General features: G+C 40.1%; 3 protein-coding genes across 4 annotated transcripts in view; 1 reads left to right on the top strand and 2 right to left on the bottom strand.

Moving 5' to 3' along the window:
* Positions 1–4,003, bottom strand: part of pak1 (p21 protein (Cdc42/Rac)-activated kinase 1) — a 39,498-nt gene extending 35,495 nt beyond the window's left edge. The window contains exon 1 of one of the 2 annotated variants that reach the window (XM_058633955.1): positions 3,848–4,003. The gene's annotated coding sequence lies outside the window, so the exon portion shown is untranslated. The remainder of the gene's footprint in view (positions 1–3,847) is intronic. The other variant, XM_058633957.1, reaches the window with a different exon arrangement.
* A 2,245-nt stretch (positions 4,004–6,248) lies between these two features.
* Positions 6,249–8,907, top strand: aqp11 (aquaporin 11). Its single transcript, XM_058633958.1, has 3 exons — positions 6,249–7,384; positions 8,061–8,177; positions 8,339–8,907. The coding sequence occupies exons 1-3, from the start codon at positions 6,646–6,648 to the stop codon at positions 8,440–8,442; spliced, it is 960 nt and encodes a 319-aa protein (XP_058489941.1). The 5' UTR covers positions 6,249–6,645; the 3' UTR covers positions 8,443–8,907.
* Positions 8,908–10,608: 1,701 nt separating this feature from the next.
* On the bottom strand, positions 10,609–15,661 carry clns1a (chloride channel, nucleotide-sensitive, 1A). Its single transcript, XM_058632985.1, has 7 exons — positions 15,237–15,661; positions 14,489–14,625; positions 13,781–13,912; positions 13,468–13,578; positions 11,662–11,835; positions 11,481–11,547; positions 10,609–11,063 (listed from the first exon to the last, which is right to left on the bottom strand). Coding segments are annotated over exons 1-7 (741 nt in total). The 5' UTR covers positions 15,356–15,661; the 3' UTR covers positions 10,609–11,062.
* Positions 15,662–16,294: the final 633 nt, after the last annotated feature.

The following is a 16,294-nucleotide window of genomic DNA, read 5'->3' as shown; positions in this document are numbered from 1 at the left end:
ACTAAAATTAGATGAGACTGGTGATGAACACCATTCTCACTGCCAGTGGCTGTTCTGCCCTGTGTCGTCCATGCTTGAATTGTGACATCATAGAGATATCACACTGTACACTATACGGACACCTGACCATTACACCATCAGGGCCTCTAATGACATACTCAAATACGTATACAGTATTTTTTTTTTCTTCCACACCAATCTCACATCTTCAAAGTCCTTGCTTTGTGCACTGAGGCACAATCATGCTTTAATAGTAAAGGGTCTTCCTCAAACTGTTGCCAGAAAGTTGGAAGCATAGCATTGTCCAAAATGTCAATATGCTGAAGCGTTCAGATTGCCCTTCATTGGAGATAAGGGGCCCACATGAATGAAACACCTGAATTCAATACTTAACTAAATAATTGTGTCCATATAGTACATCTTACTGTGGTCACATTTTAAGTAAAACATTTGGATGTTCGCACTGATGAAATAAATTATATTGAATGTTGTCCAAAGTTTTGAAAAGCAGGGATCACAACAAACATTAATGCTAATGGATGACAGATTAATGCATGTTGTAGCCTTTGCACCAAAAATAGCACAGTTCCCACTGATGCCAATCTGAACAGAAGCTGATCAAAGCCGTGCATTGAAGTCCTTTGACCTGGGAGTAAATGTCAATTTAACACATTACCTCCGGTGAAAACGTCGCTTAAACCCGGGATGAAACGGGATTTTTCACTGGAGGGAATGGGATTTTAGACATGCACGATCACACCACATTTCATCAGCCATCACATCAAAGAAGTGGATAAAATACATAAAGTAAAATAAATAAATAAATAGAGAATAGAGTCGCAGCTTTAATGTGCATTGATCCATTCGGCCTGTTTCATGGAGAGAAGAGGGGAATCTATGTAGTCTTGTCGGTTTTCGTCTAGACGCACTATCCCTTATTCAGCTGCTGGCTGCTCACAGTCAATATTACCATCAGTGTTGATTCTGTGTATGAGTGATTGTTGCACAAAAATATATTTTACCTTCTCACAGGTTTTCCTGACACTCCCACACTCTGCTACCTCTTCACCAACACAGTCTACTTATGCTGCCAACTCTGCTGATTCAGCACCAAACCACCAATTAAAGGGACAAGTTTGATATTCCAGGGGTCTGTGTGCCCTATTTCTGTTACAAAATTGTGCTACCAGCAGAATCTCTGAGGATCACTAACATTATATTTTATATACAGTATGTGTGTGTGTGTGTGTTTGGGATCTTTTTGTTTACCACTCAGCAACAAAGACTTGTGGTTGTGGTCTGATCACAGGCTTTGAGCACAGATGTGAACACACCCAAGATGCACTAAAGACACATGTTCAAGTGCCCATAACGATGCAACACATTGTTTTCAAACTTCTCTTTTAAAACCTCAAGTGTTGTCCATTTGTCCAGTGCCATCTTGATTTTTTTTTTTTTTTAAACAGAAGAAACCATAGCTGTGTCTCAATTCAAGGGCCAAAAAAGCAATCTACTGCACATAGACCACAGAGCCAGAACGAAAATGAGTTGGCCCGGTCTACAGGGATGTTTTCCTATCATTTTGCCGCCGTCGCCAAGAAAGATAGCTGCAGCTGGATGAGGTACAGATCACCAATGGCACATAAAAGTTTAAAGGCCAATTATTTTTTTATTAACTTGACTACTGTAAGCTCTTCAACCGAGTTTGATTACTAAGATTTAAAAGCATTTTAGTCAAAGCAATTTTTGTCATTGTTGGCCGCTATTATCACCTCTTCAAAGAAAAGCGAGCAAGAGATTAGCAACAGTGCAAAAACTGACTTTTTTTTAATGATGTAGAAGACACTCGTGCTCTCTTTCCGATCGGTTATCAGTAATGACTCGACTAACAGTGATGAACCGAAGCGTTGCCAACGCTTCCTGTCAGAAAAGGTTCCACCTTGTCATCCACATTGTTGCCAACATAATAAATCTCTGCTTTGACTTTTCACCAAAAAGGAAACAAACTGTACACTAGACATTCTGCTTCATGTTAACACTAGCATATTCATTTCCAGCTGTGTTTAAATGGATGTGATTACTTCTGATAGGAAGATAAAATACAATAGTTCATACAAAAAAATATTAAAACATATTTAGTACATATCCTCCTGAACTCTGTACACATCAATTCAATGAGTGTGTGCGCAGTAACACTTTATAATGTCGATAAGTCAATTCACTAAGAATAACTTCAGGGGCAGGTGAGGCAGAGACCAAAGCCTGTCCAAAAGGAAAACTCACATTCATGTGATATGACACACACACACACACACACACACACACACACACACACAGAAGTAGCTTGGCCAAAAGCCACAGGAGCCAAATGGGTCATTAACTCTTCCCAGCCTTCCTCTTGCTGTTGAGGTGTCAAAGCGACAACTGGGTGGCCTCCTGCTTCACACGGGGCCATAAAACACTCATTTGGCCACACCCATGTCTCCATGGCAACAACTGTGCTGCCACTCAGGACGTTTACATGATATTAGTCTGACTAAAATTATATCAAATCAATTTTCTCAAAGTCAGACCAACCCAGCCAGCTTACGCAATTAGCCAAGAAGTTGTGACCTGTTCACTTCACCTAACAAATGACAATCATCCCCACAGGTTAACATCTGTCAAACCACAAAGACTCATGCTTTAGTTCAAATATGTTTAGTGGAAATGAGAATTTGGCTTTCCATTTCACTGAGACCTAAGAGAGTAAAAACATTTTACATTAATTTGTAAACTGGTTAGTCTCAGAAACTTTATAATAACAGGGGCAAAGGGTTGGGCAAATCAGCCCAACTCTGCCAAAGAAAAGCTGAACTGTATTTGTCCATTTGAGTCTGAAGGGTCAATGGGCTTTAATGAGAAGGGAATTTGCATGTGTGCTTACATGTAATCAATAAGATGCAGCAGATGTACTGCACACACACCATCTGATAAGCCCGCCCAGCCACACACTGTTAATACAGACTGCACTCTCTAAAACCAGAGAAGTGCACTGATTTCTGCTGAGGCATGTGGAAACTGGAGCTTCAGACTGTGTCAGACACATCACTGTGCAGAAATCACAGACAACTAAAGGGCTTTGAGCAGCTAAAGACACAGAGGCTGGAGATGAATCTGCAGGGAAGCACAATGAGGCACATTTTAAGTGTCTGCAGAGAGCTGCATACACACGTTATAGTAATCGTGCATAAATAATTAACAAACCAGGAGATTTCTGCTTTCCAGAGCCTCCTATATTACAGCACATAACATATTTAATAAAGGTTAAATCCAAATTTTAAATGATCACCCCAGATAAAATAAACTTAAATGCAAATGTGTTCCAGTGAGAGGAGATCAGTGTCTGTCTATTTTTGGACTACAGTAAATTGTTTTTTGGGCATGGCATGGACTTTCTGATGAATCACGTTAGAGGTTTCCTTTCAGAGATGGAAAGTGGAAACTGGCATTCATTCATCGTGTTACCTATTAACCAGCAGAAACTCCCCCTGTAATCACAATGTGTTGGTACACAGGGAGGAAAACCGGTGTATTTAAAAAATGACCACATCATCATCACCATCCTCCAGCTCTCTGTGTATGGGCTGAAGGGCCTTGAACATCAGAGCCACAATAACATAGGTATGTGAATGAAAAGAATGAAAGAATAATACTGTGGTCCCTGCCCTTAGTCACCATTAACCCCACCTACCTATCTGTCCACAGGCTACTGAGCACCTCATTCACCACGCACCATGCCCGCCACAGAATGTAGGTACACGGCTAAAACGTGAGGTTTAAAAATAAAGTGGAAATGCTTACTCACCGCGCGTCACGACGCTAATGAAAACAGCACAATGTTGAGTGATAATGTCCGTCAACGGTACACCGTTTCTTATGTATTCGGATATCTCTACTCTTCTCCCGGTTACTGCCGCTCAGCTCTGCCGCCCTCCTGCTCCGGCTTTCACACTAAACTTGCCGATCCCTGGCTATTGTTAGCTCGACACACATAGGCCCTGTTGCACGCTAATACCCGCCCGTTTTGAGGCTCTTCGGACACGCTATTGGTCAGTCTTCCGCCTTGTCCGTCGCTGATTGGTTTCTGGGGATGTCTGTTTAAACTCTAGGGCGGGGTCGGAGCTCACCGGTCGAGAGCGAGGGGTGGTGGTGCGTTCACATGCTACTGGGAGTAATGTCGCACACTCCCGAACCCTCCGGTCATTACGAACGGCGTTGCATTCAGGTGTAACGATGCCAGAGCCTTTAAGGACAATTAGAAAACAGGAATGTATACATTTTTGGGTCTCAAACTCAAACGACCTGGGGGCTAATGACTGTCCAGTGTGGTCAAGTGAAAAAAAAGTTCAACGGAAATTAGCTTAAAATTGTAATCATCACAATGTTCCATCACAATAACGTAATAACGATATTCACGCTGATATTTCACAGAATTTCACTGTAAAAGTGTGAAATCAAATGAATAATAACCTATGGACAACTGTAATAAAAACACTAAACATGCTCATTTATATATATATAGTGTGATTTGTATAACCTTAGCAATATTATTATTATAAAAAATATTGCTCACTATTCATATATTAAGAGGCGGGCTGCATAATATTGAGTGGCTGGCCACAAGTTTGAGTCCTCTGGTATAGAGTGTCTCTTGCACAAGTGTTAGAGTTTGAGGAAACAACATTATTATTATTATTGTTATTGTTATTATTATTATTTGTTGTTGTTGTTGTAATTACCTTATTTGACCATAACCTACATATTATCCACACATGCATTCTGCTGCTCATAAAATCAAAAAACATAACCTAATCCTTGAAAAAAGCAAGAGGAATCATTTGATCTCATATGTGTATTATATGCATATGATAATATTGTATTGTATTTATTACAATAACAGCGGGAAATGTCTTTTTATAAACATCTAGTTTTGTAATATAAAATACAGAGAGTTGGTATATTTAGAAATGTTCCATTAACACTAATAATCTAATGAACAGTGTTGAGTCTTTGTGTCAAGCTATTTCTGCACCAATTGTCTGAGACACTGTATGATTATAATTGCAGAGAAAATCTGAGATATATATAAAAAAAACACAACTTTAAGAAACAAAGTTGAATAATTGCACTTTGTCACATATTCTGCAAAATCACAAGGTAAAGTGAAAAGCCAATTCTTGGTCAGATGTTGAAAACTTTAAATATATTGCAAAAATGTGGCATTTTGAATTAAAACCAACTAACTTTTAATGTGTTTATGTTAGCTTCATCTGCACCTATAAAAACAACAAATAACCAATTAATTTTTGCAAAAAAGGACTGCAAGAATGACCACCTATTCAACCTATAATGAACCAACTAATGCAAGATTACTGAATCTAAAGGGCTCAGAGCAATCCACAGACATTCACATTTTACCTCTTAGTGGACCTGCGCACTTTGAAATGTATGTTTAAAACAAAAAATTACCTTCTGCCAAAGAGAATACAGAATCTGTTCACAACCAGAGAGAGTTAATATCACCTCAGAGGAAATAAAGTGTTAAAAAAACAGCATTTGGGACAAACATTAAGAAAAACTCAGTTGAGGGTGTGAGAATTAAAGAGGAATTAAAATGTTAACTTTTCATAGATATGTTAAGACCCTAACCCTTGTTTTGATTATAAGGGTTTTTGTTTTATACAGAGAGAATGCTGCATTTAGAATGTGTATTTAATGTGTCAACACAAATGTGCCTGTGTTTATTTGTGTAAACCTGATCTGATCTGATGAACAGAACAGATGAAACAAACAACAGAAAACAGAAGCCAAGCAACTAAAATTAATTAAAACAATATGTCTTTTGCGGAGACATACTTTTCTATCTCTATTCCAGTCGAGGCAGATGGCTGCAGATCTTTGAGTCTGGTTCTGTTAGAGATTTCTTCCTGTTAAAAGGGAGTTTTTTCTCTCACTGATGCCGAGTGCTTGCTTATTGTGTGAATTATTGGGTTTCTCTGCTCTCTATCATGGTGTATTTGTACAGTGCCTTGAGATAATGTATGTTGTGATTTGGCAAATAACAAATAACATTGAATTGAGTCATTGAACACGTATGTTGTTCACTACTCCACAATAACAGATCAATAATTACAATTATTACTAGGTGAATAAAACTTAAAGTGAAGAGCGAGGAGACAGCGACATCTAGTGATGTAAGTGAATAACTGTCAATAGGGAAATACACTGACCAGCCACTTTATTAGGTACAGAGGACACCTAATTACATGTCAGCAGTAGCACCTATCATATAAAGTATTGATTCGCTTTTCTTCATATATTACACATTTTAAAGCACTTTTGTTCATTTGGCACTAAAATTCTTCTATGAGCTAAAATTTTTTCCAGACATTTTCAAGACTTTCAAGACCTGGGCAAGCATCCTGGGTTTAGGTCTGGTTTGACATAAGGGCCCCAGGACCATTGTTCTATGGGGCCCCCAAACTGCCTTGAAAGGAGAAACAAAATAAAGCAGGAGCTGCAGCAACATCATCAGCAAGAGAGAGGAGGAGGACTGTGGAGCTCAGTCAGTTCACTTCCGGACCATGTGAGCCGCCGTAATTGATGCTTATTTGCCGCACAGATCCTCCCGGAAAGAGCCTCAGCAGCCTGGCACAGCCGAGCCGTCCAGCGGGTAGAGACGCAGGCCACACAGCCGAGCCTCTCCGCGCTAAGAGCCAGAGAGAGCCCCTACATTTAGGGGAAATGAGTGCAGACGTGGCGGTGTCTTTGGCGGTCCTCGCGGGGATCGTCGGGCTCAGCGACGCGACCCGCAGGTTGGTGTCCAGGAGCCTCGCGGGCACCGGTCTCTGCGTTTACGCGTTGGAGCTCGTGTCCACCTTCCAGCTGTGCTGTTGCACGCACGAGCTCAGGCTGCTGGCTGATGTGGGGGGGATCGAGCCTCGACTCGCCCTTACTTTGACGTACCTGGCGGCCGTGGTGCACGGACTCACATTCCGCGGGGCCATCGGCAACCCATCCGGTACACTGGAGCACGCATACCACTCCAAGATTTCGGGTGGATGCGCAGTGCGGCGCATCGCCTGTCAGTTCGCCGCGGCCGCTGCCGCTCGCGCCGCGGTGCCGCTGCTCTGGGATATCGGGTTGTCGAGACTGCACGTGCGGCATAAGCTGCTCGGTTTCCGGTGCGTCAGCCCCATTCACGCACCGCTGCCCAAGGCCGCTGCCGTGGAGCTCGCGTGCGCTTTTGCAGTGCAGACTGCCATTACGCACACGCGCTCGGTGGAGGAGAAATATCGCGTGCACGCAGTAGCTGCGGTCATTGCAACAGTCGTTTACGCAGGTAGCCTACTTATTATTATTATTATTATTTTCTGTTCTGTGACGATAATGTCAGTTATTATTAAACTGATTATGACTTTTAATATTTTAAGAACTAATTTATATATTGATTTCGTCTTTTAATATTTGTATTTTATTATTTGAGCATCAGATTACCCTTTCTAACAGTTTTCCTCTTCTCACATTTTATAGAGAGATACTTATTCAGGTTAAACTGTCAAGTATTTAGTGTGACACTAGTGAAATTCATTCGGGATGTGCTTGATCATCATCTGTCCAAATGAAACAGCCAATTTGGTGGTGATCTGAGATTTTTGCACAGCAGTGAATATGTCTTTAAAAACATCCTAATGATTAAATAACATCAACAATGATCCCCAGGAGAGTCTGAATTAAACATTTTTCTCTTAATTTTGTTATGCATATGAATGTTGGCAACTTAAAAGAAATAATGTTGAAATAAAAAGAGAAAAATAAACTCACCTCATGCTGACAGAACAGTCTCTTGTTCAGCGTTTCACAGTTCACAGTTGTTTGACAACCTTCACCTTTCAAGTAAAATATATAAAAAGTAAATTTCACACGTTTGTTTGAGTTGAGGCAGGAATAATTTGTACTTAAAAGTTCTTTAGTGCAAGTGTGAACATTTGTATGTGTGTGTTTTTGTGTGTTTTTAGGTGGCAGTACGACCGGAGCTGTGTTTAACCCGGCCTTGGCCTTCTCCACACAGTTCCCCTGCAGTGGACACTCCTTCCTGGATTACTGTCTGGTTTACTGGCTGGGTCCACTGCTGGGTAAGACCCACTGAAGTTACCAAATGCAAAGTACAGGTTTTAAAAAGAAAACACAAAAACTCTCCCAAATGTTTGCAAATATTTTCTCAATAGTCTTAAAACCATGTTCTACTTGGAGTAGTTTCTCTTCATCCACCTGTTTTATTCTCTCACTGTTCCAGGCATGATGAGCTCAGTGCTGGTGTTTGACAAACTCGTCCCTCTGTTGTCAAGGAAACCACTGTCTCACTACCATGTCCCCCTGGAGACCAAGAAGAGGACATGAGCCAGAGAACACAATGACACTGTAAACCTGCCACTGACCTCAGACATCAGGAGTTACAGAAACACTAATAAGTACTTTTCTTTTTTTAGAAAAAGACACTTGATCTTAAAGATTTTATTTCTAATTGTGGACCATTGGACAGGAGCACAATTTAAAGGAAATCACACATGGCTAATTTTTGTTTTCAATTGACATTCAAAAAGAATCAATTATTAAACAAAGTTTGCATGATTGCAGATGCAATAATACACTGAGCCAAGTATTATTTTTGTGCAATATTACATTTACTAGAGCTTATCAACTGAATGATATGGTGCTAATAAACTGTATTTGTATAGACATTTTTGTAAGCACTTACCTGAGTTTTATTGACATTCCAGAGCCAAGCACACTGTAGGAGTATAGTATATTCAGAGGTTTGTTAGTTATTGTGCAGTGAATTCAATTAAATTCTCTTTAAAAACAGCTGTCAAATTTCATTTCAGTGTCTAAATGAGTGGATTAACATGATCAGAAAATTGAATGTTACACCATTTGTTTTTTTTCAAGTTCCCAGAATGTTTTTCTGTTTCACACAACTGAAGCCGAGCCAACCAGAAAATATTTTCTATAAGCCAACTTGGTCTTGGAAATTGGGATGTATGTTTTTTTGTTTTGTTAAATCATTCGCCGCAAATCTAATCAAAATGCAAACCCAGTATGTCACAAAAGCATATTATTCACTAGTCTTTTCAGATATGTGGACATAGTTGCTCTTCCACCTGTGAGCCACTGCTGTTATATTCACAATGTGATGTTCTTTTAAAAGTTACATTAAAGCTGCACTAGGCAGGATTGCTCAAAAAATGTTGTCAGTTGTTGATTTTCTTCTGGAGGCTCCATGTTTAAAAATGTGGGCATGAAAGTGAACAGTTCTTACAAAATCATCTAGATCTAGTCCAGTAGATCTGTGTTCGACTGGCAGCCACGATGTAGTCCTGAGGAGAAACTGCAACATTCATTATGATGTCCACTAAAAATGCATTATATACTAATAAATGGCTCAAATAGTTTTCTAAGTGTCTGACAACATCAGTGAAGCACTAATACCACATATCTCCCTCTGAATGACCACAAAGACTTGAGAGTTCTTGCTGGAAGACGAAGCAGAAACACAAATGATAATGGGTTGTGGGTTTGTTCCTCGGACATAACGACACAGTGCTGTTTTTTGGTGTTACGCATTATATACGGTCACATCATGACTTCACATTTCAGACAAGATGACCATTCCCCCACTGTGGGCAGAGTCACAGCAAGTTCACCCTCTTCTGACTGTTGCCCCATCCCCGTCTGAGCCATTTATTGGTGAAAACAAGCCCCTTTAACTGTGTAAATAAATGTTTAAGGGACTGTGTTTCTCTGTCCTAAACATTTCTCATCGGATGAGCAGAGGCAGATGCACTCGACCAAGACATAACAGGTGACCTGATGTAATCTCACAACCTCTGAATGGTTCCACCCATATTGACAGGTTTAATTACATCAGATGTCCGACTCTCTTCTAGACTCTTTTCCCCTTTTTTCTGTAGTCAGTGTAGTGTAGACGGTCACTGCTGTTGCCGAGGTAAGGATATTTTATACTGTGGGAATCTGTAAGCAGTTGGGATTAGGCAAATTGGACACTAAAGGCGTGAGTGTGACAGTGGATGGTAGTTTGTCTCTACATGGCCCTGTGATGGACTGGCAACCTGTCCAGGGTGTACCCCCATGTCAGCTGGGATTGGCACCAGTGCCCCCCACGATCCTCAAGTGGAGGATATAGCAGTAGAAGATTAATGGATGGGAATCTGTCAGCAGTGTTGTCATTGGAAAAATCCCACTGGGACATGTCCTTCCAGTCCTTTAACAACCTTGAGTTTGGTCAGTCAGTTCCCTAAAACAGAGCTCTCTTTCAGATCACTGGTTTTCCATGATGCTGAAAGGTTGACATGCAATTATTAATCAACAACCACAAATGTGTTGCCTACTGAATATTTCAATTTTTAATACAGTTACCAGCGAAAAACCTATGAAATATGAAACGCTATTGTCCTCTGTAACATACACGTTATGGTCATTAATTTTGGCCACCTGATAAATCTACACTGATTTGTTACACAGTTAAGATAAATCAACTTCACAAGCTTGTAGAAAAACTATGCATTTATTGATAAATTGATACAAAAACTTAAATTCAGTTTGAGAGAAAAATCAGACACTAAATTATTTTTTTAGGTACAAAACAGAAAAGCCATTTTTTGTAATAGTCAACAGACCTTTAGGCTGCATCTCAATAGTCTACTGTAGCTGATTTGACTGACATGCAGAGTGGTGTTCAATGTTCTGATGACATGGACAGATCATTAGAGATGGAGGATGAGCATAAAAAGGAACGCAGTGAACCTTAAATGCAACACAACATGAAGAGAAAGTGTAGGAATATACAGACGACTACTGAGACCATTTTAAATTCACAGGAAAACGGGGGAGAGAACAAAGAAAGAGTAAGAGCTGATAACTGCAAATAAGTGCTGCTGTCCTCCCCTCCAGTCCCATGATGCAACTCCAGTGCTGTGATTGGCTGCCGAGATGACTTCCATCTACAAAGTCACATAACACGTAAATGAGCCACACAACAGACGGCATTATTCACTAGAAATAAAACAGATTTTTAAATATCTTTGTACGTGAACATTCAGTGCTTAACAAACTTATTATTAGACCACCCCCTAAATTAACAGCATTGGTGTAATGGTTAATACACTAGTATGTAGAAGCTCCTTTTTACTGTTTGAAAAAAAACCCAGAAGAAATAGTAAAGTACATTATTATTTCTTGATACGACGTTAAATTATAGTTTTTTACTTGCATTCCTGAACAGAAAAATTAGCTTTAGTGGTTGAATGTTATGCTTGATTCATTTCTGAAGAAGCCCAGTGACAGGTGGCGTAGTAAATTTGATAAGCAAGCACTGTATATGATCAAAATGTGACAGAAATTAAACTGGTGAAACTCACCAGTGGTCGACATCTGCGTCCTCAAACTGTCCGGCCTCTGTCGCTTCTGCGTCCACCTCCATACCATCTGTCAACAAAAGGAAAAATACACTGAGCAACTATAAACAAACCTAGAAAAAAAACATTTATGAACATCATAAATAACAAGGATGATGAGCTCTCTCTTTCTCTCTCTAACAACCTTCAAACTCAGGTTTGGTTTCTCCAGTTCGGACTCCGGCCATGTGATACTGCTGAGCAACGCTCTCAGCCAACATCCCCTCCAGTCTCTCCAGCGTGGCCTGGCCCTCCTGCGTGAGCGACGACAGACCCTCATCACAGGTGTAAAAGGTCGGTATGTTGACGTGGCCATGCTCTAGTTAATGGAGGGGAGAGAGAAAGAGAGAAAGAGAGAGAGGGAGAGAGGGAGAGAGATGATTCTCTGTGAAATGGTAAATATTTTTTATTTTTTCACATAAAGTAACGACACTAAAAAAAGAAAAGGAACCATTTTCACAGCATAACCACTTCCAGATCACTAGTGTTTCCCAGCTTCGTCTCTTTGTGGAGTTTTGGCTCCTGACTGGATAAAGAGTTCTGGAAAAGCTGGTAAAGTTTCTGTCAAGATTTGTGGGACTGAGAGACTCAGTGTGTTTACATGTTAAAAGTCCCATTTTAAGACAATAATTCTGTTTTCCTAATGTCATGTAACACACAAGTCAGACTAAAATCCAGCTAGCCTTAGTCGGACTAAACTACCCCAACATTGTGATTCATAGTCCGATTACTCCTGCACTGTTTACGCTTAGTTGGACTAGAGTCGGAGCACATACAGCACGATCCATCTCACCGTTCACGTTTTGTTTTTCTGCGACGTAAAAGGTCAACAGGAAACTGATTCAATACCCAATAGCTCACAGAGAGATACACCGCCACCTATGGAGGTACACAGCTAATAAATCCATTTTCTCCTCCACAGGTATACTCGGACTCTGCAAGTTGTCCGGTTGCCTTGTCTTAGTCAGACTAAGGCCTTAGCTCGATTAAACTGTGCATGTAAACGTAGTGACTGAGCACACACTTCAGACCGAAGAGGGCTGTCAGAATATAGAGCTATTTAACATAGATTATGAGACAGGATTTCACAGACAGCAGTCTTAAAATGAGATATTCTTAAGGAGAAAAGGATTGTGAGTTCTTGTTCACAGATGCAGAAGGGTGAAAAAATGGACAACGCTGAAATACAAGTCTTTGGACACATTAAGTCTTAGATCTGCTCAAGTTAAATACAGTAAATGTTTGGAGATGAATATTGTGGACATCTTACCTGCTTCTGCAAAAAGAGTCCAGAAAATCAGCGGGACAAACAAAGAAAAGAAGGACACGAGGAGAGAAGTAGTTGATGTCATTAACATTCTTATTTTAGTCAAGAACATTTTACAACACACTGTCAGATGAAAACCTGTGTCTCTATATATCTTACAGTTGCAGATTATTACACAATTAACTTTTGAGATTATGGTTCGGCTTGAACTGATTATGAGGTTGAATATTTCCACCTGGGAAAAGGCACTGGAAAATAACAGTAGCTACAAATGCTTTACTGTATCTGTCCTTAAGTAACACTAAAATAAAGAAAGGCTTTAGGACTGTACAAATTAACTTAAGTCAATGCAGAGTCCTAAAAGAATAGCTGTGTACTTGTAATGGTTATTACTTTATGACCTTTTCTGGCATCAACACTGACATAGTCAGGACCAGTAGTCCTCATGAAGACCGAAACCTGGTCCAAATGAGACAGAACCTCATTTCTGAAAAATTGGTTAAGTTAAGGGCTAAGATTTATGGTTAAGTTAAGGTTGGGTTTAGATATTAACTGGTTAGGGTTAAGGCGGGGATAAGGTTTTGTTTAGGCTGTTCAAATGAATGGAAGTCAGTGCAGTGTCCAAAGAAGAATAGCAGTGCAAACCTGTGTGTGTGTGCGTGTGTGTGTGTGTGTTTCCCTCACCAGCCTCCTCCACGTCATACTCCTCTCCTTCAAAGTCATTGTCAGAGTCTTCATCCTCTGGGTCGGGGTGCAGAGCTTGGCACTCACACATCGCTGAAAACATGGACTCCACTAAAAGACACGCGAAAATGGGAAGCTATAAATTGGCTATTGACAATTCAACCTAACTTCATTTTGGGTCTTTTTTTTTTCTTTTTTATTAAATGTAAGTAATTTCAGTGCATGTGTGGGACAATGTTCAGTAGCAGATTGATTAATTCGATACTTCACTTATTATAGTAGTGATAAACATCTTCATGTGGTGGTCACTCACATGACGCCTTATCACTGGGCACAAATCGAATCTCTGTGATCACTCCCTCTTCATCATCACCACCATCACTGCCGCTGCCGTCGTCTCCGTCATCGTCAGCTGCTTTTTCTGCCATTTCTGCCTCATTTTCATCTGGAAGGACGGAGCAGAAAGTTGAGCAGCAGCAGAAAAAGCCAATATGCACGTCACCCAACCTGGCAAAGATGGATGCTAACAAAGATGTATTTATATTTCTCTTTATCATGGCCCAGCTGTTTATCATGGCTACTGTTTTTATATCTGCTCCTCTCCTCCTTCTTCTTCTTTCCCCCTCTGTCCCAAATTTTTCTTTTCACCCCAATCGATCGAGGCAGATGCTGAACATTTGAGTCTGGTTCTGTCAGCGATTTCTTCCTGATAAAAATGTATTTTTTTTCCCTCCCCACTGATGCCCTGGGCGTGCTCATTGTGTGAATTGTTGGGTGTCTCTTCTCTCTATAATATTGTATGGCTACTTTGTACAGCGCTGTGATTTGGGGCAATACAAATAAAACTCAATTGAATCATCTGTGGCCAACAGGAGAACCAAAATAGTCGCCACATTATAGAGGAGAATGGAAAGCAATGATTAATCACAAGAAATTATCCCTTTCATTTGTTACATTTACTTCACTAAGTGACAGTACTAGTGAAAACTGACCAACTGAAACACTTAAGAGTTACCCTCACCACTGAGTTTGCCGTTGACCATGACGTACAGATGTTCCTGAGGGAAAGCACTGACATCTCTGGAGATGGCGTGGAGACCAATGGTGGGATACTCCAGAGAGAAACCCATCCCTGAACCATCGAACCACGACAGACGCCTGAGAAACACAAAGCACACGCAAACACTGTTTGAGTAACTATGCATACTTTTTTTTTTTTAAATAATCCATTATATATAAATAAATGGTTATTAAAATATATACACACACGTATGTATATAAATATGTATACATAAAAATACACAGACATATATATGTATGTATATAAATATGTATATATAAAAACACACAGAATATATATGTATGTATATAAATATGTATATATAAAAACACACACACACACACATACATATACATATACATATATATATATATATATATATATATATATATATATAGGTCCGTCCCAAAAATATTTTGTAAACGATTAATCGATTCTTTTCGCAGGTTTACAAATCGTGGTTGCACACCTGTGTGAAGTTCCTTGTATTATTTTGAAAAGGTATTGCTCCGGAAGTACTTAGCACGAGGCCAGACGTCTGAATCGTGGAATGTTTTTTGATTTACTGTGTCATCATCACACTTTATGTAGAGTATACTTGGGACTTCTAATAACATGTCTGTTTAAAGCACACATTTATAGGTTTAAAAAAACATGGGCGAATGAACTAAACTCAACCTGAAACCAAAGACTAAAAACAAACACTTACGTTTCAGCAACGAACAGCGTGCCGCAGCCCAGCCTCTGTCCGTCCATCACCGCTGTGGTCTCGGCTTGTTCTAGTCGCACTCCCTCGGTGGGAGGGTGAAGGTTCTTCAGTACAACCATCGTAAATGTCCGCGAAGCCGCTGACGATGAAAGAAACCGGGGCTGTGGCGACTGGACCTGTGTCGTGCCACAAGGCCTGCGAGTTTAACCCGGGACAACTTCTCAGTAAATAATTACTCTGCTTCCGCAGCTGGGAGTGAACAAACTGGGAGCCGCGAAAAGTGTTGCTTTTCTCCAGAAACAAACCGAGGGCTGTCAGCGTCAGCGAGGGGACACTGGTGGTGAACGCCGAGCTTTCAAAGACCAATTATCGCGGTAAGATGGGTCGCTGCTTCAACATCCTGCGGTCACGTGACCAAAATACGTTCGTCCATGCGTATTGCCCGAATTCCCGTAGCCACTGTGCACAGGAGCGTATGCAACTACAGTCTCGATACACTGCCCTCTGGTGGCCACACCTTGAAAATACACTCTTACTATTTTATTTTTAAAAAGCTGTTACCGGAAGTACTAATTGTACGTGATTATATCTATCTTGACTAGAGGCAGGCGTCGCTGTAGTCACGCTTAGTGGCCACTAGAGGGCGAAACAATCCATGCTCTGAGTCTTACGTCGCTGTGACTCAAACCAGACAGACTTTGCTGTTGTTTCACGTTTCTTTACTCAAACTTTCTATTTTTCAGAGGGAGAAACATTTTTACTTTTTACCTCATAAAGTTTATTTCATAGTTTTAAATCACATTTAATTTTTTTGCCTTTTAAATATATTATTAAAATACATGTCATATTTGGATGACTGGCTAACCGTAAAACACTGTGTGGAATTGACAAAAATGGCAGAACAACAAAATAACCAACAATACAAATGTTATTATTTATAATTATAAAAAATAATTTAAATGGATTTTAAATATTTTCTTCTACAACTTCAGTCAAAACAGGTATTTTTCTGATTTTATTTGATTTTAAGACTTCATAACTTGTACATGTTGGAAAAT

This window comes from Solea solea, chromosome 7 (genome assembly GCF_958295425.1).
Source record: "Solea solea chromosome 7, fSolSol10.1, whole genome shotgun sequence".
Lineage (NCBI taxonomy): Eukaryota > Metazoa > Chordata > Actinopteri > Pleuronectiformes > Soleidae > Solea > Solea solea.
This window is presented reverse-complemented; position numbering and strand designations above follow the sequence as displayed.